The following is a 21,923-nucleotide window of genomic DNA, read 5'->3' as shown; positions in this document are numbered from 1 at the left end:
ACAGGTCGGCACAAGGCCCCAAACATGGCATATAACCCATATTATACTATAAATGACTAAAGTACGGAATATCATAAGGTATCAAATCAAATACGAGGCTTAATAGTCGCTACGAGATGAACCAAGTCACAATCCCTACCGGTGCACTCCCACACGCTCGTCACCTAGCATGTGTGCCACCGCATTTATCAAAACAATTCAATTACCGGGGTTTTGTACCCTTAGTTCCAGATTTACAATGGTTACTTACCTCAAACCGGTGAAAACACCTTTGCCCCTCGAATCGGCCTCCACTCGCGTCGAATCTATCCAAAATCAGAATCACGACGTCAAAATATGCTAAGGGAACGAAGCCCAAGCGAAAATAATCAAATAATACTAAAAATCCCGAAATTGGCCAAACCCGACCCTTGGGCCCACATCTCGAAACTCGATAAAAATCATATCAACAGAATTCTTATCCTCCCATCAGTCCGTACATACCAAGAACATTGAAATCAGAGTCCAAATGACCCCTCAAATTCTCATTTTAACATCTCTCAATCTCAAGCCCTAATTCCTCAATTTTAGGCTTAGATTCCATGATTTATTAGGTAGATTAGAATCGAGTTTTAAGTCCATGAATCTTACCTCTAAGTGATTCCCCTTGAATCCCTCTTCAATCCTCTTCAAAAAGCTCCAAAAACGACCAACAAAGGAAGAAATAAATCCCAAAATCGCGGACAAGACGACTATTTAAACCTTCTGCCCAGGCCTAAAATCCTTCTTCGCGAACGCGGTCAAAGCCTCGCATTCACGAAACACAAAATAGCCTTGACCAAAATTCCTCTTTTGCGATTGCGACCTTCCCATCGTGAACGCGATGCTTCACTCAGACCAACCTTCGCGATCGCGTTCCCCCTCTCGCGAACGCGATGTATAAATTCTCCTAAGCTCAGCTGCCCACTTTCTTATATGCGAACATGACAACACCCCGCAAATGCGATGCACAAATACTCATCCCTTTGCGAACGTAGAGCCTTCCTCGCGAACGCAAAGGCTTAAATCCCAGCTTCCTCAACTGACCCTTCGCGAATGCGAGGACCCTCTCGCGAACGCGAAGGTCATTTCTCTGTAGCACTGACCTGCAATTTGCTGTAGTTCCAAACTTCATGGAATGGTCGATTGATCACCCGAAACTCCCCCGAGGCCCCCGGGACCTCAACCAAACATACCATCATATCCCATAACCTCATTCAAACTTGTTCCAACCTTCGGTAAGCTCAAAACAACATCAAAACACCAAATTCGCATCAGATTCAAGCCTAAGAATTCCAAAATATTCAAAATTACGTTTTTGATAAAAAAAAAACAACCAAACCACATCTGAATGACCTAAAATTTTGCAAACACATCCCAAATGACACAACAGAACTACCGCAACTCTCGAATTTCTATTCCGACCCCTTTATCAAAATTTCACCTATCAACCGGAAATCGCCAAAAATCCAATTTCGCCAATTCAAGTCTAAATCTACTCCGAACCTCCAAAACTCATTATGATCACGCTCATAAGTCCCAAATCACCTCCCAAAGATAACCGAACCATCAAAACTCACATTCGAGCCCTATAACACATAAGTCAACATCCGGTTGACTTTTCCAACTTAAGTTTCCTCAAAAGAGACTAAGTGTCTCAAACCTTACCAATTCCTTTCTGAACCCGATCCAACCAACCCGATAACATATAGAACCATTAGACAAAGCAATAAGAAGCAGAAATGAGGGGAAACAGAGCAGTAACTCATGAGATGACTGGCCAGGCATCATATCCTCTCCAACTTAAACAAACGTTCGTCATCGAACGAGTCAAGAAACATACCTGAAGTCTCAAACAGGTAAGGATATCTGCTCCCCATCTCCCGCTCGGTCTCCTAGGTAGCCTTCTCCACGGGCCGACCTCTCCACTGTACTTTCACTGAAGCTATATCTTTTGACCTCAACTTTCGAACCTGACAACCCAAAATAGCTACTGGCTCCACATCATAAGTCAAATCATCATCCAACTGAACCGTGCTGAAATCGAGAACATGAGACGGATCCCCAATATACTTCCGGAGCATAGAAACATGGAATACCGGATGCACACTCGACAAGCTGGGTGGAAAAGCAAGCTCATAAGCTACCTCCCTAATTCTTCGAAGCACCTCAAAAGGCCCAATGAACCGAGGACTCAATTTCCTTTTTTCCAAATCTCATAACACCCTTCATGGGCGAAACCTTTAATAGTACCTTCTCGCCAACCATGTAGGACACATCTCGAACCTTCCTGTCAGCATAGCTCTTCTGCCTCGACTGCGCTGTACGAAGCCTCTCCTGAATCACCTTCACCTTTTCTAAAGCATCCTGCACCAGGTCTGTCCCCAATAGCCTAGCCTCACCGGGCTCGAATCAACCAACTGGAGATCTACACCGCCTCCCATACAATGCCTCATATAGAGCCATCTAAATACTCGACTGGTAGCTGTTGTTATAAGCAAACTCTACAAGCGGTAGAAACTGATCCCATGAACCTCCGAAATCTATGACACAAGCATACAACATGTCCTCCAATATCTGAATGGTGCGCTCGGACTGCCTGTCCGTCTGAGGGTGTAAAGCTGTGCTCAACTCAACCTGATTACCCAAATCTCGCTGCACAAACCTCCAAAACTGCGAAGTAAACTGAGTGCCCCTATTTGAAATGATGGAAACTGGGACACCATGCAAACGAATAATCTCCCAGATATAGATCTCTGCCAACCGCTCAGAAGAATGGGTAGCAAAACACAGGAATGAAGTGCACGGACTTGGTCAACTGATCCACAATCACCCAAATAGTATCAAACTTCCTCAAGGTTCGTGAAAGTCCAACTACAAAGTCCATAGTGATCCTCTCCCACTTCCACTCGGGAATATCCATCTGCTGAAGCAAGCCATCCGGTCTCTGATGCTCATATTTCACCTGCTGACAATTAAGACATCGAGCTACAAACCCCACAATATCCTTCTTCATTCTTCTCCACCAATAGTGTTGCCTCAAATACTGATACATCTTCGCGGCAACCGGATGAATAGAATACCGCAAGCTGTGGGCCTCTTCCAGAATCAACTCCCGAAGCCCATCTACATTAGGCACACAAATTCGGCCCTGCATCCTCAACACACCATCATCACCAATGGTTACATCTCTGGCATCATCATGCTGAACTCTGTCCTTAAGGACAAGCAAATGCGGATCATCATACTAGCGCTCTCTGATGCGATCATATAAGGAAGATCGAGAAACCACGCAAGCCAATACCCGACTGGTCTCCGAAACATCTAACCTCATGAACTGATTGGCCAAGCCATGAACATCAACTGCAAGAGGTCTCTCCCCAACTGTGATATATGCCAAACTCCCCATACTCACCGCCTTCCTACTCAAAGCATCAGCCACCACATTGGCCTTCCCCGGATGGTACAATATAGTGATGTCATAATCCTTAAGCAACTCTAACCACCTCTGCTACCTCAAATTGAGATCCTTCTATCTGAACAAGTGCTGGAGGCTATGATGATCAGTAAACACCTCACAAGACACACCATACAAGTAATGCCTCCAAATCTTCAACGTGTGAACTATGGCAGCCAACTTCAAATCATAAACGGGGTAGTTTTTCTCATGGGGCTTCAATCGATGAGAAGCATAGGCAATAAATCTACCTCATGCATCAATGCACAACAAATACCAACTCTCAAAGCATCACAATACATGGTATATGAACCTGAAGCTGATGGCAAAACTAGCATTGGAGTTGTGGTCAAAGCTGTCTTGAGCTTCTGAAAGCTCTCCTCACACTCATCCGACCATACAAATGAAGCACCCTTCTAAGTCAACTTAGTCAAGAGCGATGCGATGGATGAGAATCCCTGAACAAAATGGCGATAATAGCCTGCCAAACCAAGAAAGCTGCGAATCTCTATGGCTGAGGATGGTCTAGGCCAACTTTGAACCGCCTCTATCTTCTTCGGATCAACCTAAATACCCTCGCTGGACACCACATGCCCCAAGAAAGCCACTGAACTGAGCCAAAACTCGCACTTGGAGAATTTTGCATAAAGCTTCTCTTCCTTCAATCTCTGCAACACAACCCTCAAATGCTACGTCTCCTCCTGACTACACGAATACATCAGAATATCATAAATTAAGACTATGACAACGAATCATGATAAGGCCGGAACACGATGTTCATCAAATGCATTAATGCTGCTAGGGCATTGGTCAGCCCAAAAGACATCACCAAGAACTCATAATGACCATATCGGGTCCTGAAAGCTATCTTAAGAATATCCAAGTCCCTGATCTTCAACTGGTGATAACCCGAACAGAGATCAATCTTGGAGAATACTCTCGCTCCCTGAAGCTGGTCGAATAAATCATCAATGCGAGGCAAAGGATACTTGTTCTTAATTGTTACTTTGTTCAATTGCCTATAATCCATGCACATCCTCATAGTGCCATCCTTCTTCTTCACAAATAGAACCGGCGCACCCCAATGTGACACACTAGGCCAAATGAACCCCTTATCAAGGAGTTCTTAAAACTTCTTCTTTAACTCCTTCAACTTCGCTAGTGCCATGCGATACAGCGGGATAGAAATGGGCTGAGTGCCCGGCACCAGGTCAATACCAAAATCAATATCCCTGTTCGGTGGCATGCCCAACAGGTCTGCAGGAAACACATCGGGAAAATCCCTCACAACTGGAACCAAATTAATACTGGAGTCTCAGCTCCAACATCCCTCACAAAGGTTAGATACGAGAGACATCCCTTCCCAACCATACGTTGGGCCTTCCAGAATGAGATCACTCTGCTAGGAACATAATCAGTCAAACCTTGCCACTCAATCCGTGGCACACCCGATATAGCCAATGTGACTGTCTTAGCATGACAATCCAGAATAGCACGACATAAAGATAGCCAATCCATGCATAAAATGATATTGAAATCCACCAACACAATAATAAAAGATCCACCTGGGTCTCTAGACCCCCAATAGTCACCACACACGACCGATACACACGGTCTACAACAACAATATCGTCCACTAGAGTAGATACATGAACAGGTGCAACAAGAGACTCATGGGGCATATCCAGATAACAGGAAAAGTATGATGACACATAAGAAAAGGTGGAACCAAGATCAAATAATACAAAGACATCTTTGTGGAAGACAGAAGCAATACCTGAAATCACGGCATCTGAAGCAGCATCATCTGGTCTACTCGGGAGGGCATAGAAACGAGCCTGACCACCACCTGATCGACCTCCCCCTCTAGAGCGACCCCTAGCTGACTGGCCTCCACCCCTAGCTGGCTGGGCTGGTGGTGGAGTAACTGGAGCAGAAGTCGAGGGTGTCGCGACCTAAACACTCACGCAAGTGTACGCGATCGACATGTAATATAGTAATAAGTAAAGTATCGTTCCCACGAGGACTTGTGATTAACTTATCGACTAATGCAAACTTAAACAATTATCGATTTAAGCTAATTCATTACAAAATACATAAATATCCAACTTAAAGCTTGACTGGTAATTTAACAATAATACTACACAGAATTACTACACCACTTATACAATATGTTTATAACAATTTGGATAAATATATTCCCGGGTCATGGACATGCTAGAAATTACGCTACTATTTTAGCTTAAAATGGATTTATTGAATTATCCGGGTTATTGATTATAGGGTTAATAATATTCATAAGAATCTTTCGAGTTCTTATGCATCTATTCAAGTTAAACTAATACCTATATGTCTATGGTATTAATATTAGCAAGAATGCATTTACAACTCCTATTTTTCAACCAAACAAGGCAATTAAGTATATGTCTATCTTAATTGCGAATTCTTCACCCGATGCCCGAGATTCAAAACTTGTTCTATTTAATTCTATATGCAACCAAGAATTTTCTTTGTCAAGTTTAATTCAAGATTCGTAAATAATATTTCACTGTTAGCTACGTAGTAAAATAATTAGAAGCAGAATCAAATAAACAACCCATAACAATAAATTCAATATCTTCAATCTAAGCTTCAAATAACATAATTATCTAACATCCATGACCCAAGAATACTAGAGTTTTTAGCTACTCATAATCATACAAAAATCAACAATAAAAGTCTTAAACATAATATAAGTAAATACAAGAAGAAAGTTTAGAAAAACTCTTTTAGTTCTTGCTTCAAGATTGTAATCCTCTTCTTTTCTTCACTTCAAGATTGAGTCTTCTCTTCACTTTCTCTCTCTAAAATTATTTCTTCCTCTCAAAATCTGATATATCCAATAATGGAGCTTTTACTTTATGGTAGTTTAGTGGATTACTCCCAAATTGACCAATTTACCCCTTAATAATTGCTTTTCCGGACAGGACTAGCGCGGGAGCGCATGACCAGCACACATCCCGCGCATATCGAGTTTCTTTCTGTCCAAATCACTGAACTAGCGCGGGAGCGCATGACCCGCGCTAGTGGGGTTTTCTCTTGTTAAGATGTTGCTGCTCAACTTTTCGTCATTTGACTCCATTTTTTACTTGATTACCATCATAAATCCTCATTTGTTTATTGAACTCCTGTGAGACATTAAAGTCATGATTAGAGCCAATTTTTGCATTATTTGAACATTTACAATAGTAAACCATCCTTAAGTTGAGCTAAAACATAGGCTATATTAAACAATTTAGACTATTATCAACACCCCACACTTAGCTTATTGCTAGTCCTCGAGCAATCCACTATATTCTTTTTAGAGAATTCTTCACTCAACCATTTCCCTTAACGCATTACACCTAGAACAATGTACATGTATTACGCCTAGCAGTGAACAATCCTAGCCTTAAAGCCAACTCTCAAGTGCCATGCAATATTCACACTTCCTCAAAGTATTCTACACAGAAATCAAGACTTGCTTCTCCGTCACGATTCATATTCCCTCACAATTACATCAACAAAAACTGAGTCCAATCCACCACATTCAATTCATATATTCACATATATCAGGGAAATCACTCACTCTCACAAAAGAGGTCACATGCATGCAATTGGCACCATAAGCTTGCCCTTAATGTAAATCTCTACTAAGGTAGGCTAGCTCGATCCAAAATCAATTAGGACTTTTTCATGGTTGTAATGTGGGCTAAGGGACGGGTAGGATGTATTTAGGAATAGTGACTCAACCCCTAATCACTTTAACACATCACACGAGCAATTTTCAGCGTAAATTCTTCAACCCACTTCTTATTCATACACAATATCATCCCACAAATACGCCCTTCTTCTTTAAGCACTCTATTAATTCATTCCCACTAGCTAGAGCAAAACACAATGTAATTATCTTTTTTTTTTCTTGTCACTCAATTTTTGCTAGTGGTGTATTCGTTTACAACATAAGTGCACCTTTCATCCTTTTATTGGTTTCACTCAAAAGTCACCCCACACTTATTTCCTTCTTACTTCTTTTAGCGGTCTTCTCACAATTAAGTGCTTTAACAGGTAAAAGGATCAAAACACTGTCAATTAAGAACAAAAGGGTATAGGCTTGTAATACGGGTGCTAAACAAAAAGTCTGAAGGCTCAAAAGGGTTAACTAGGGACAAATTTTATTTTTAATAAGCAATTAAGCTCAAAAAGGTCAAAGAAAGCCTAACATCATTTTTCAAACCGAGCATCACCTCAAATTTCGCTTCAACTCACATACCGAGCAAGTTCTAGACACAAGTACAATACATGGACTACACAAATACTCACCACACATGGCATATGACTCATTCCAGATCAGCTCATCAAGACACTCCATTACGAGCATTCAATTCAGTACAAACATACAAATTAAGGCACTTTCAGTGAGATTCAACAATTAGGACTAAGCGTTACATTCTAGGGTCTATTGTGTTCAGGTGTGTCAACGCTATGGGTTTACTTTTCTATAGCTTATAACTCCTTATTTTAGTCTACAAAATAAAAAAATATATAAAAACAAAAATTAAAAACTACCTATGCCCGGTTCAAGATAAACCCTTGGAAAAGAACCGCGGCTTAAAGAAAAACCAAGGGGGAATTGCTACACTACCTAAGAAAAAAAAAAAAATCTTTTTGTTGTTTTCTCTAGACTCACTTCCCTCAAGAAAATTCGTCTAAAAGATCCGTCGTAGGGAAAAGTCTAATTTTTTACCATTTTTTTTTCACATAAAAAAAATTAATCTTCTAAAATACTACACAACTACGAAGAAAAGAAATAAGAAGCTAAAATACTAAAAAGCTAATTATCCAAAGGAATTCTCCCACCCCACACTTAAAAGAGTGCAATGTCCCCAATGCACAAATAAAAGCAAAAAAAATAACAAGGGTGGACAAGAAACTCCCTGAAAGGCCAAAGACCGAAGCACTAGCAGCTCACGGGGTACTCAGACTTCTCCCAAGGATGGTCCTTTGTGCGGGTACCTCACACTAGTTCCAACCAACTGACTTGCATTTGCACACTTTCAGTGGCTTTTCTTCTATGCTCATAATCCTACAACAAATGCTACAAAGGTAGAAAACTAAAATAAACAAAAATAAATAAAAATAAAAGAAAGCAGTAAAGCTGGGTTGCCTCCCAACAAGCGCCTAATTTTCGCGGCACGACGTGAATCACTTTTTGCCTCCACCTTGAACTTATAAATTGAGCCCCCAATTTGGCTTCAAGCTTTTTGCTATGCTCTAGGGGTGGTGAGACAAATTTAACATGGTCGAGCAACCAATATCATGTTCTACACTTTTTGGCTTTCAAATGAGGTATGTAATTATGTCTCTCTGGCATGATAAATTCCAGAATATAAGCACCCAGGTCCTCGTACATTGGTTCCCTCCAAAGGCTCAGATGACTCGATTTCCATGTCATCATTCAAACACAATGTTGAAAAATGTATGGAATGAGGAGCAGTACGCCCTAACTCTAGAATTGTATCACTAGTTACTTCCTCATATGTACACACACTAGAGTCTTCAAATATAATATTATCTACTTCTTCACATGGCTCTAGAGTGCTTTCCTCAACATGGACATCATTAATAAAAGTACGCTCGAATGATTGACTCTCCAATTTTAGCTCCTCGAATTGGCGTATAAGTTCCTTTTCAGTTTCACACAACTCAGAACTATTTTGTTGGGCATTAGACGCATCAACCTTTGCAATCAATTGAGCTCCCAAGTCATGAATAACAGTGCCAAATTTTTCGATCTCTTGTCCTATTTTAGTTCTTCCTTCTATTAGGCCTTGTATCCCATCTGTAATTTTCTCACGTTAAGCCTCATATATCTCCAATCTTTCAGCTTGTTCCACCAGCCAGGTTTGACTCAAAATCTCCTCTTTTTCAAAATTTTCCTCTTGCTGGTGCTCACTATCATCATTCAATTCTTCTATATTGGCCTTCATTATTGTGATTGTTGCCCTCATTCTTTTCATATCTTTTTTGAATTCATCCTGTTGCTCTACTACTTGCTTTAAAATATCCCCAATATATGCATCAGGTTCCATATCTTGTACTTCATTGCCCCTATCCAACTCACAAACATTATTAGAATGATCATAATAAGGGCTCAGCGAAGGATGAAAAGAATTAGGACAACCATCCCAGTGGCCATCTTGACCAACACACATATTACAAATATTCCACTCAAAGGGTTGAGATTGTGCGCACAACTCATTTCCGGGAACATTCTAACAATTTTTCCACCAGTGCGGTCCTCCACAATATGGACAAAGATCATCAAAATAAGAATAACCATCATTCGAATAACTTTCATTCCAAGATTCCATGTTAAAATAAATAAAAAATATTAACTAAACTAAAACAAAAAAATTGAATAAATAAAAACAATTCAATGTCTCATCTAGAAAAATAGTTAATTTCCAAGTCCCCGGCAACGGCGCCAAAAACTTGTTGCGACCTAAACACTCACGCAAGTATACGCGATCGACAAGTAATATAGTAATAAGTAAAGTATCGTTCCCACGAGGACTTGTGATTAACTTATCAACTGATGCAAACTCAAACAATTATCGATTTAAGCTAATTCTTTACAAAATACATAAATATCCAACTTAAAGCTTGACTGGTAATTTAACAATAATACTACACAGAATTACTACACCACTTATACATTATGTTTATAACAATTTGGATAAATATATTCCCGGGTCATGGACTTGCTAGAAATTATGCTACTATTTTAGCTTAAAATGGATTTATTGAATTATCCGGGTTATTGATTATAGGGTTAATAATATTCATAAGAATCTTTCGAGTTCTTATGCATCTATTCAAGTTAAACTAATACCTATATGTCTATGGTATTAATATTAGCAAGAATACATTTACAACTCCTATTTTTCAACCAAACAAGGCAATTAAGTATATGTCTATCTTAATTGCGAATTCTTCACCCGATGCCCGAGATTCAAAACTTGTTCTATTTGATTCTATATGCAACCAAGAATTTCCTTTTTCAAGTTTAACTCAAGATTCGTAAATAATATTTCACTGTTAGCTACGCAGTAAAATAATTAGAAGCAGAATCAAATAAACAACCCATAACAATAAATTCAATATCTTCAATCTAAGCTTCAAATAACATAATTATCTAACATCCATGACCCAAGAATACTAGAGTTTTTAGCTACTCATAATGATACAAAAATCAACAATAAAAGTCTTAAACATAATATAAGTAAATACAAGAAGAAAGTTTAGAAAAACTCTTTTAGTTCTTGCTTCAAGATTGTAATCCTCTTCTTTTCTTCACTTCAAGATTGAGTCTTCTCTTCACTTTATCTCTCTAAAATTATTTCTTCCTCTCAAAATATGATCTATCCAATAATGGAGCTTTTACTTTATGGTAGTTTAGTGGATTACTCGCAAATTGACCAATTTACCCCTCAATAATTGCTTTACCGGACAGGACTAGCGCGGGAGCGCATGACCAGCGCATATCGAGTTTCTTACTGTCCAAATCACTGAACTAGTGCAGGAGCGCATGACCAGCGCATGCCGCGCTAGTGGGGTTTGCTCTTGTTAAGATGTTGCTGCTCAACTTTTCGTCATTTGACTCTATTTTTCACTTGATTACCATCATAAATCCTCATTTGTTTATTGAACTCCTGTAAGACAATAAAGTCATGATTAGAGCCAATTTTTGCATTATTTGAACATTTAGCTGACTGACCTCCACCCCTAGCTGGCTGGGCGGGTGGTGAAGTAACTAGAGCAGAAGTCGAGGGTTGACCCCTCTTCTAAGACTGACCATCATGAAGACGAGGACACTGCCTCCTCATATGCCCAAACTCTCCACACTCATAACAACTCTTCGGTGCTGGAGATGGGGATTAAAGGGAACCCCTGGCACCGGAATGACCAGTAGAAGGACCTGGCATGGAAGAACCCTGCACTGATGGAGCATGGGACAAATTCTGGGCTGGAAGGGCACTGAGTGATGAGTGGCCCTGATGAGAACTATGAGAACCATGACCCGATGATGCCCCACGATAACCTAGGCGAGCTAAATGAGCCTGCCTGAATGGACAGGCTCTACCCTGCTGGAACTGACCCCTTGAAGGAGCAGTACTAAAGCTGCCAGATCTCTGAGGCCTCTTGGCCTCCCTCTCTTCTCGCTCTTGGAGGCGAACTGACTCAATCTCATGGGCGATGTCAACAATCTCCTCGAAAGTGGCACCTGTCACCCTCTCCCTAGTCATGAGAATCCAAACTGATATGTTAGGCCATCAACAAACCTCCTGATACTCTCTCGATTTGTGGGAACCAACCAAACCGCATAACAAGCTAACTCAGAGAACCACATATCATATTGTGTCACAGTCATCTCTCCCTTACGCAACTGCTCGAACTGCCTGCAGAGCTCCTCTCGGCGAGACTGTGGCACATACTTCTCCAAAAAGAGAACAGAGAACTGCTGCCAGGTAAGGGGCGCTGCACAACAGGCCTACGCCTCTCATAAGCCTCCCACCAAGTAAAGGCATCCCCAGAAAACTGAAGGTAGTAAAAGCTACACCACTGGTCTCTACAATACCTGTTGTACAAATCATCATCTGGCACTTATCCAAGAAACCCTGGGCATCCTCGCCCTCTGCACCGCTGAAAGTTGGAGGCTGAAGTCTGCCAAACCTCTTTAGTCGATGTTACTCGTCATCTGACATAATCGGTGTATGGAGTCCCTGCACAACCTGCTCAGGTGTGCGAGCAACGGGAGTTTGGGTGCCTCCTCCGGCCTGAGAAGTAGCTGCGGCCATAGTAACTGAGATCGCCTGAGCCAAACCGGTACACACTGATAAGATATGAGCTAAAGCCTCCTGAAGGCCTAGAATCATAATAGGCACAGCCGGTGCCTGAGCTGGTGTTGTTGTAGCATCCACAACTGGGACGTGATCCTGAACTGGGGCAGCTGGTAGAACTGCAGGTGCTGCCCTAGCTGCTCTGCCCCTACCACGACCTCGATCGTGTCCTCGGCCTCTAGTGGCCCCAGCTGGTGGTACTGGTGGTCGTCCATCCTACTCGATAGCACGTGTCCTCACCATCTATAAGAGAATGGAATAACAGAAGTTTAGTACTTGAATCAATAGATTCGCACGACAAGAATTTCAAGAATATGAAGTTTTTTCTAAAGGTTCTGCAGCCTCCCGAGGATAAATACAGATATTTCTGTACCGATCTGCGAGACTCTACTAAACCGGCTCATGACTCGTGAGACCTATGTAACCTAGGCTCTGATACCAACTTGTCACAACCCTAAATACCGGTCGTGATGGTGCCTATCACATTACTAGGCAAGTCAACCCAAAGACTTAATCACAACCCTTTTTCTTTAAATAAGCCATTTTCTAACATGGGTTTAAATACCAAATTTTCATAATAAGTGCTTAAAATAACTAAATGTGCAAAAAATAATAAAAACATAAGACAACAAATCCCCAAATATCTGGTGTCACGAGTCTAGAGCCTCTAATACACAATCGACTGTTTAATACATCATAAGACTAGGAAATGCGTAAAAAAACAAGATAGGAGGGAGAAATCTGCGGACGCCATGCAGCTACCTTGCAATCTCCGACAAACTCTGGATCAGTTAAGGACCCTCACTCTGCCGCTCGGGCACCTGGATCTGCACACAAAGTGCAGGTAGTAATGTGAGTACGCCAACTGAGTAAGTAACTAAAGTAAATAAGGTCTGAAAGCAGTAACGAGCAGTTAAAATCATATAAATGAATAAACAACAGGATAATAGATCAAATTCCACAGTTTAAAACCAGTTTCATCGTAAAATCATCAAGTTCAGTTAAATACTTGAAATCATATACTTGGAAATTTTTCCAACAGAGGCTTATTTTAGAAGAAGAGTGAAATCAGTGAAAATATCATAACGGGCTTTTCGGGCAAGGTATCACTCAGAATGTGGACTCTCGGGCAGCCTCTCAGTCACTCGTGACTCAACGCTCGTCACTCAGTACTGACTCTCAATACTCAGGCTAATTAATATCTCATAATAATAGAAATCATAATAACCGCTGCGGCGTGCAGCCCGATCCATAGTTTATAGTCAACTACACTCACTACGGGTGTACAGACTCCAGAGGGGGCTTCAACAGCCCAAGCGTCATATCGCTGCGACGCGTAGATCGATCCAATATATATATCGCTGCGGTGTATAGCCCGATCCATAACTCATACATATATAAATATCCTCACCATTAGGTTCTCAACCTCTCTCAGTCATTAACCTCACAGCCTCTCGGGCACAACAGTAGAAATTAGGGAACTCAGTCCAAACAATCCTCGCATTTAGAAGTAGAGTGATAAAACCAGTTTTAAACATTTAAACAGGTAAAACATGACCTAGGATATGCTTTCAACAAGTAGAGTGAGGAAAATTAATAAAAATGCCCCTAAGGGTCTCAACAGGTCGGCACAAGACCCCAAACATGGCATACATCCCATATTATAGTATAAATCACTAAAGTACGAAATATCATAAGGTACCAAATCGAATACGCATTTTAATAGTCGCTATGGGATGGACCAAGTCACAATCCCTACTGGTGCATGCCCACACGCTCGTCACCTAGCATGTGCACCATCGCATTTATCAAATCAATTCAATTACCGGGGTTTTGTAACCTCAGTTCCAAATTTACAATGGTTACTTTCCTCAAACTAGTGAAAATACTACTCCGCGACACCTTTGCCCCTTGAATCGTCCTCCACTCACATCGAATCTATCCAAAATCAGAATTACGGCGTCAAAATATTCTAAGGGAATGAAGCCCAAGCGAAAACAATCAAATAATACCAAAAATCCCAAAATTGGCCAAACCCGACCCCCGGGCCCACATTTCGAAACTCGATAAAAATCATATCAACGGAATCCTTATCCTCCCATGAGTCTGTACATACCATGAACACTGAAATCGGAATCCAAATGGCCCCTCAAATTCTCATTTTAAAGTATCTTAATCTCAAGCCCTAATTCCTTAATTTTCGGCTTAGATTCTTTGATTTATTAGGTAGATTTAATATTAGAATCGAGTTTTAAGTCTATGAATCTTACCTCCAAGTGATTCCTCTTGAATCCCTCTTCAATCCTCTTCAAAAAACTCCAAAAATGACCAACAATGAAAGAAATAAACCCCAATAACGCGGAAAAGATGACTATTTAAACCTTCTGCCCAGGCCTGAAATCCTTCTTCATGAACGCGGTCAAAACTTCGCGTTCATGAAACACAAAATAACCTTGACCAAAATTCCTCTTTCACGATCGCGACCTTCCCATCGCGAACAGGATGCTTCACTCAGAAAAATCTTCGCGATCGCGTCCCCCCTCTCGTGAAAGTAATGAATAAATTCCCCTGAAGGTCAACTGCCCACTTTCTTCTATGCGAACGCGACAACACCCCGAGAATGCGATGCATAAATACTCAGCTCTTCGTGAACGCGGAGCCTTCCTCGCAAATGTGAAGGTTTAAATCCCAGCTTCCTCAACTGACCTTTCACGAACGTGAGGACCCTCTCGCGAACGCGAAGGTCATTTATCTGCAGCACTGACCTGCAATTTTCTGCAATTCCAAACTTCATGGAATGGTCTGATTGACCACCCGAAACTCCCCCGAGTCCCCCGGGACCTCAACCAAACATATCATAATATCCCATAACCTCATTCAAACTTGTTCCAACTTTCGAAAAGCTCAAAACAATATCAAAACACCAAATTCGCATCGGATTCAAGCCTAAGAATTCCAAAATCTTCTAAATTACGCTTTTGATCAAAAACCCAACAAAACCGCATCCGAATGACCTGAAATTTTGTACACACATGCCAAATGATACAACAGAACTATTTCAACTCTCGGAATTCCATTTTGACCCCTATATAAAAATTTCACCTATCAACCGGAAATCGCCAAAAATCCAATTTCGCCAAGTCAAGCCTAAATCTACTCTGGACCTCCAAAACTCATTCCGATCACGCTCCTAAGTCCCAAATCACCTACCGAAGCTAATAGAACCATCGGAACTCACATATGAGCCCTCTAACACATAAGTCAACATCCGATTGACTTTTCTAACTTAAGCTTCCTCAAAAGAGACTAAATGTCTCAAACCTTACCAATTCCTTTCCGAACCCGAGCCAACCAACCGATCACATATATAACCATTAGACAAAGTAATAAGAAGTGAAAATGGGGGTAAACGGAGCGGTAACTCATGAGACGACTGGCTGGGTCGTCACAATAACAAATAAAATAAAATACAAAGTATGTAAAACGTGCGCATAAATACAAAGTATGAGAGACGTGTGCTATTTAGATGAACACATATGTGAAACCTATTAAGATAGCCTGCTTTTAATAACGCCAATCTATTAAAAGTGCATTAAAACTCACGACGAAAACAACTAATCACTAAAAACAAAAGTAAAGAGTCACCTTGTACATTTTAGAAATACCTGGATTCGAAGTACCTGATCTGAACAAAAATGTGCAGAAGCATAACATGAGTACACCACAGTGGTACCTAGTAAGTATCAAGTCTAACCTTGGTAAAGTATTGACGAAGCCAGTTCAAGACACCTACCGGATATGTAAACCTGTATAGGATAATACATAAAGCTAACGAGAAAAGAATATCAATATAAGACCAATAGCAGAAGGATTTCAAATTACAATCAACAGTGAAAATAATGAAGTACGAATGGTAACGAGAAACAACGAAGTAATTAAGCAACAACATATTTGGGGTAGAGATGAAATATGAATAGGTTCAAGTGAAGGAAACCTGTAACGACCGACCGATTATTTTGATTTTCAGATCCTTATTCCCCTAATTAAGACTCCCCGTATGTGCTTTTAGTATTTTAGGACTTGTGAGGATGGTTAGTTCGGGTTTGGAAGGGTTCAGATCGAAATCGGAACACTTAGTTCCTTAATAATGGCTTAAAATGGTTAACTTTGACTTGAGTCAACATTTTAGGTAAACAACCTTAGAACCGGGATTTAACGGTCCCAATAGGTTTGTATAATGATTTTGGAGTTGGGCATATGTTCAGATCGTGTTTCGGATGACCAGGGAGAGTTTCAACGCGTAATATTTTAAGTTGGCGCATTGAAGGTTTTCAAGTCCTTTAAGTTTGGTTTGGAGTAGGTTTTAGTATTATCGAGGTCTATTTTGGATTCCAAGCATGGTAATAGTTCCTTATGGTGGTTTATGACTTGCACATAAAATTTGGTGTCATTCCGAGTAGTTTAAGTATGATTCGGCGCGTTAGGAGTATGTTGAAAAGCTTGAAGTTCATAACTTTATCTATTTTGGTTTGGGGTGCGATTCTTAGTTTGAGTGTTTTTTATATGTTTCTAGAGTTCGAGAAGGTTCGTATTATGGTTATAGACTTGTTGTTTCATTTAGATGGGGTCCCAGAGGACTCGGGCGCATTTCCAACCGCTTGGAGCTAAGTCAAAATTTGCTGGTGTGTTGTTCTGGTTTCCTTCTTTGCGAACATGAGGGAACCCACACGATTGCGGAAAAGGAATTGGGACCGGGTGGTTTTTTGCTTTGCATTTGCGAAGTCTTGACAACATTCGCGAAGGCTTGGGTCCAGTGGTCTTCGCGTTCGCGGGAGACCTATCACGTTCGTATAGAGGCGAGGGCCCGGGCAACCCAGTTGCTTTATGCATTCGCGAGTTAGGGCACGTGTTCGCGATAAGGAGGTAAATCAATGCATTACGTTTTCGAGTGTCCTCTCGCAATCGCGTAGAGAAATATTTTCCTATGTTTATCAGTTTAGCCTTAGCAATCGTGAGGGCTTTTCTGCGATCGCGATGAAGGCACAGACCTCGGCAGAATGTTACAAAAGTTGGGACTTAGGCTTTCTAGTCCATTTTTCTCACTTGTTGGTCAAGTTTAGAGCTATTTGATGGGGATTTTCACCTAACACTTCGAGGTAAGTAATTTCTATACAATATGAGTTTAATACTTGCATTTTGAGTAGATTCTTAACATATAACTTATAAAAATTATGGGATTAGTTGGAAAACCTAAACACAACTCTTTCCTAGCAAAACTCAACATAAGGAGAAATAACGGGAGCACAATTTTATCTGAATACAACTACACCTTCAATAAATGTCTATATCACTTAATTGCAGCAAGCAAAATGGGCTAAAGATTGTGCCAATTTCCCATATAGAGCTGCAACCATTAATTGTGTTAGGCACAAATATACACCTTTTGGCACATGGTTTTGCAAGTAGATTGTTCAAAATGGATAAAATTTCTACTGAATATGCTTCACAGAATTATAGGATAACAAATCAGGAGTAAAGAAGCTCCTTCGCCCTCCCTATAGTAATCACAACACAAGACTTCCAATTTGGATAAGGTGTTGTAATTATTGCATCTATTTCAACATCAATTGTTATTTCACATAATTTATTTTATTCTATATTCGGTGCACTTTTTAAGATGCAAAATACATGTGTGCCGCACGTACACTAAGATTATTAGTACTATATTATAAGTGTGAAGTCTCAAAGTGAAAATCAAAAGACTAAAATAACCATCACGAATGTTGGAGGACTATTTGATCCTTCAAGCAAACATTACTTCAAGAACCTTTTTTACACAAAAATGTAAATATACATTCTATTAATATAATAGAAACGAAACACTTTAATACAGATAACAAATAAAATAAAATATAAAGTATGTAAAACATGCGCATAAAATACAAAGTATGTGAGACGTGGGCTATTTAGATGACCACATATGTGAAACCTATTCAGATAGCCCGCTTTTAATAAGGCCAATCTATTAAAAGTGCATTAAAACTCAAGACTAAAACATCTAATCACTAAAAACAAAAGTAAAGAGCCACCTTGTACATTTTAGAAATACCTGGATCCGAAGTACATGATCTAAACAATAATGTGAAGAAGCATAGCATGAACACACAACAGTAGTACCAGTAAGTATCAAGCCTAACTTCGGTAGAATATTGACGACTTCAGGTTAAGACACCTACCGGACATGTAAACTTGTGTAGGATAATACATAAAGCTTACGATTAAAGAACATCAATATAAGGCCAATAGCATAAGGATTTCAAATTAAAATCAATAGTGAAAATAATGGAGAACGAATGGCAAAGAGAAACAACCAAGTAATTAAGCAACAACATAGTTGGGGTACAGATGAATTATGAATGGGTTCAAGTGAAGGAAACCTGTAATGACCTACTGGTTATTTTACTTTCAAGGTACCTATTCCACTAATTAAGACTCCCCGTATGTGCTTTTAGTATTTTATGACTTGTGAGGACGGTTAGTTCGGGTTTGGAAGGGTTCAGATCGAAATCGGAACACTTAGTTCCTTAATAATGGCTTAAAATGGTTAACTTTGACTTGAGTCAACATTTTAGGTAAACAACCTTAGAACCGGGATTTGACGGTCCCAATAGGTTCGTATAATGATTTTGTACTTGGGCGTATGTTCAGATCGTGTTTCGGATGACCCGGGAGCGTTTCAGCTCTTAATATTAGAAGTTGGCGCATTGGAGGTTTTCAAGTCCTTTAAGTTTGGTTTGGAGTAGGTTTCAATATTATCAAGGCCTGTTTGGGATTCCAGGCATGGAAATTGTTCTGTATGGTTGTTTATGACTTGCACACAAAATTTGGTGTCATTCCGAGTAGTTTAAGTATGATTCGGCGCGTTTGGAGTAAGTTAAAAAGCTTGAAGTTCATAACTTTATCCAATTTGGTTTGGGGTGCAATTCTTAGTTTGAGTGTTTTTTATGTGTTTTGAGAGTTCAAGTAGGTTCGTATTATAGTTATAGACTTGTGGTGCATTTAGACGGGATCCCAAAGGGCTCGGGCGCGTTTCCAACCTCTTGGAGCTAAGTCAAAATCTACCGGTGTGTTGTTCTGGTTTCCTTATTCGCGAATGCGAGGGAACCCACGCGATCGTGAAGAAGGAAATGGGACTGGGTGGTTTTGTGCTTTGCATTTGCGAAGTCTTGGCCGTGTTCGCGAAGGCTTGGGCCCAGCGGACTTCGCGTTCGCGGGAGACCTCTCGCGTTTGCATAGAGGCGAGGGCCCGAGCAACCCAGTTGCCTTACGCGTTTGCAAGTTAGGGCACGTGTTCGCGATAAGGAAGAAAATCAATGCATCACGTTTGCGAGTGTCCTCTCGCGATCGCGCAGAGAAATTTTTTCCTGTGTTCATCAGTTTAGCCTTCGTGATCATGAGGGTTTTTTGCGATCGCGATGAAGGCACAGACCTGGGCAGAATATTACAAAAGTTGGGACTTTATTTTAATCTATATTCGGTGCACTTTTTAAGATGCAAAATACATGTGTGCCGCACGTACACTAAGATTATTAGTACTATATTATAAGTGTGAAAGCTCAAAGTGAAAGTCAAAAGACTAAAATTACCATCACGAACGTTGGAGGACTATTTTATCCTTCAAGCAAGCATCACTTTAAGAACCATTTTTACACAAAAATATAAATATACATTCTATTAATATAATAGAAACGAAAAACTTTAATAAAGATAATAAATAAAATAAAATATAAGGTATGTAAAACGTGTGCATAAAATACAAAGTATGTGAGACGTGGATTATTTAGATGACCACATATGTGAAACCTATTCAGATAGTCAGCTTTTAATAAGGCCAACCTATTAAAAGTGCATTAAAACTCAAGACTGAAACAACTAATCACTAAAAACAAAAGTAAAGAGACACCTTGTACATTTTAGAAATACCTGGATCCGAAGTACTTGATCTGAACAAAAATGTGCAGAAGCATAGTATGAGTACACCACAGTGGTATCCAGTAAGTATTAAGCCTAACCTCAGTAGATTATTGACAATGCCAGGTAAAAACACCTACCGGACATGTAAACATGTGTAGGATAATACATAAACGTAACGAGGAAAGAACATCAATATAAGGCCAATAAAAGAAGGATTTCAAATTACAATCAACAGTGAAAATAATGGAGCACGAATGACAATGAGAAACAACGAAGTAATTAAGCAACAACATAGTTTGTGTACAGATGAAATATGAATGGGTTCAAGTGAAGGAAACCTGTAACGACCGACCGATTATTTTGCTTTCAAGATCCTTATTCCCCTAATTAAGACTCCCCGTATGTGCTTTTAGTATTATATGACTTGTGAGGACGGTTAGTTCGTGTTTGGGATGGTTCGGGTCAAAATCGGAACAAAACACTTAGTTCCTTAATAGTAGCTTAAAATGGTTAAGTTTGACTTGAGTCATCATTTTAAGTAAACGACCTTGGAACCGAGATTTTATGGTCCCAATAGGTTTGTATAATGATTTTGGACTTGGGCGTATGCTCAAATCGTGTTTCGGATGACCCGGGAGTGTTTCAACGCTTAATATTGGAAGTTGACGCATTGAAGGTTTTCAAGTCCTTTAAGTTTGGTTTGGAGTAAGTTTCAGTATTATCGAGGCCTATTTGGGATTCCAAGAATGGAAATAGTTTCTTATGGTGGTTTATGACTTGCACACAAAATTTGGTGTCATTCTGAGTAGTTTAAGTGTGATTCGGCGCATTCAGAGTAAGTTGACAAGCTTGAAGTTTATAACTTTATCCAATTTGGTTTGGGGTGAGATTCTTAGTTTGGGTGTTTTTTATGTGTTTCGAGAGTTTGAGAAGGTTCGTATTATGGTTATAGACTTGTTGGTGCATTTAGACGGGATCCCAGAGTGCTTGGGCGTGTTTCCAACCGCTTGGAGCTAAGTCAAAATATGTTGGTGTGTTGTTCTGGTTTCCTTCTTCGCGAACGCGAGGGAACCCACGTGATCGCGGAGAAGGAGTTAGAATTGGGTGGTTTTGGATTTGCATTTGTGAAGTGTTGTCCGCGTTCGCGAAGGCTTGGACCCAGTGGCCTCTGCGTTCGCGGGAGACCTATCACGATCGCATAGAGTCGAGGGCCTGGGCAACCCAGTTTCCTTACTTTTTCGCGAGTTAGGGCACGCGTTTGCGATGAGGAGGCAAATTAGTGCATCACGTTTACGAGTGTCCTCTCATGATTGTGCAGAAAAAATTTCCTATGTTCATCAGTTTAGCCTTTACGATCGTAAGGGCTTTTTTGCAATCGCGATGAAGGCACAGACATGGCACAATGTTACAAAAGTTGGGACTTAGGATTTCTCGTCCATTTTTCTCACTTGTTGGTCGAGTCTAGAGCTCTTTGATGGGGGATTTTCACCTAACACTTTGAGATAAGTAATTTCTACACAATATGAGCTTAATACTTAAATTTTTGGTAGATT

The 21,923-nt window shown here is 40.3% G+C and overlaps 1 protein-coding gene across 1 annotated transcript in view; it reads right to left on the bottom strand.

Moving 5' to 3' along the window:
* Window positions 1–9,585, bottom strand: part of LOC107800886 (akuammiline synthase 2-like) — a 28,127-nt gene extending 18,542 nt beyond the window's left edge. The window contains exons 1-2 of the mRNA XM_075220545.1: window positions 9,450–9,585; window positions 9,002–9,335 (exon numbers count right to left, since the gene is read on the bottom strand). Coding sequence (XP_075076646.1) covers window positions 9,002–9,335; window positions 9,450–9,585 — 470 coding nt within the window. The remainder of the gene's footprint in view (window positions 1–9,001; window positions 9,336–9,449) is intronic.
* Between the last annotated feature and the right edge of the window lie 12,338 nt (window positions 9,586–21,923).

The sequence above is a fragment of the Nicotiana tabacum genome, chromosome 8 (genome assembly GCF_000715075.1).
Source record: "Nicotiana tabacum cultivar K326 chromosome 8, ASM71507v2, whole genome shotgun sequence".
In the NCBI taxonomy this organism is placed as follows: domain Eukaryota; kingdom Viridiplantae; phylum Streptophyta; class Magnoliopsida; order Solanales; family Solanaceae; genus Nicotiana; species Nicotiana tabacum.
Note: the sequence above shows the minus strand (reverse complement) of the source record. Positions and strands in the feature narration are given on the sequence as shown.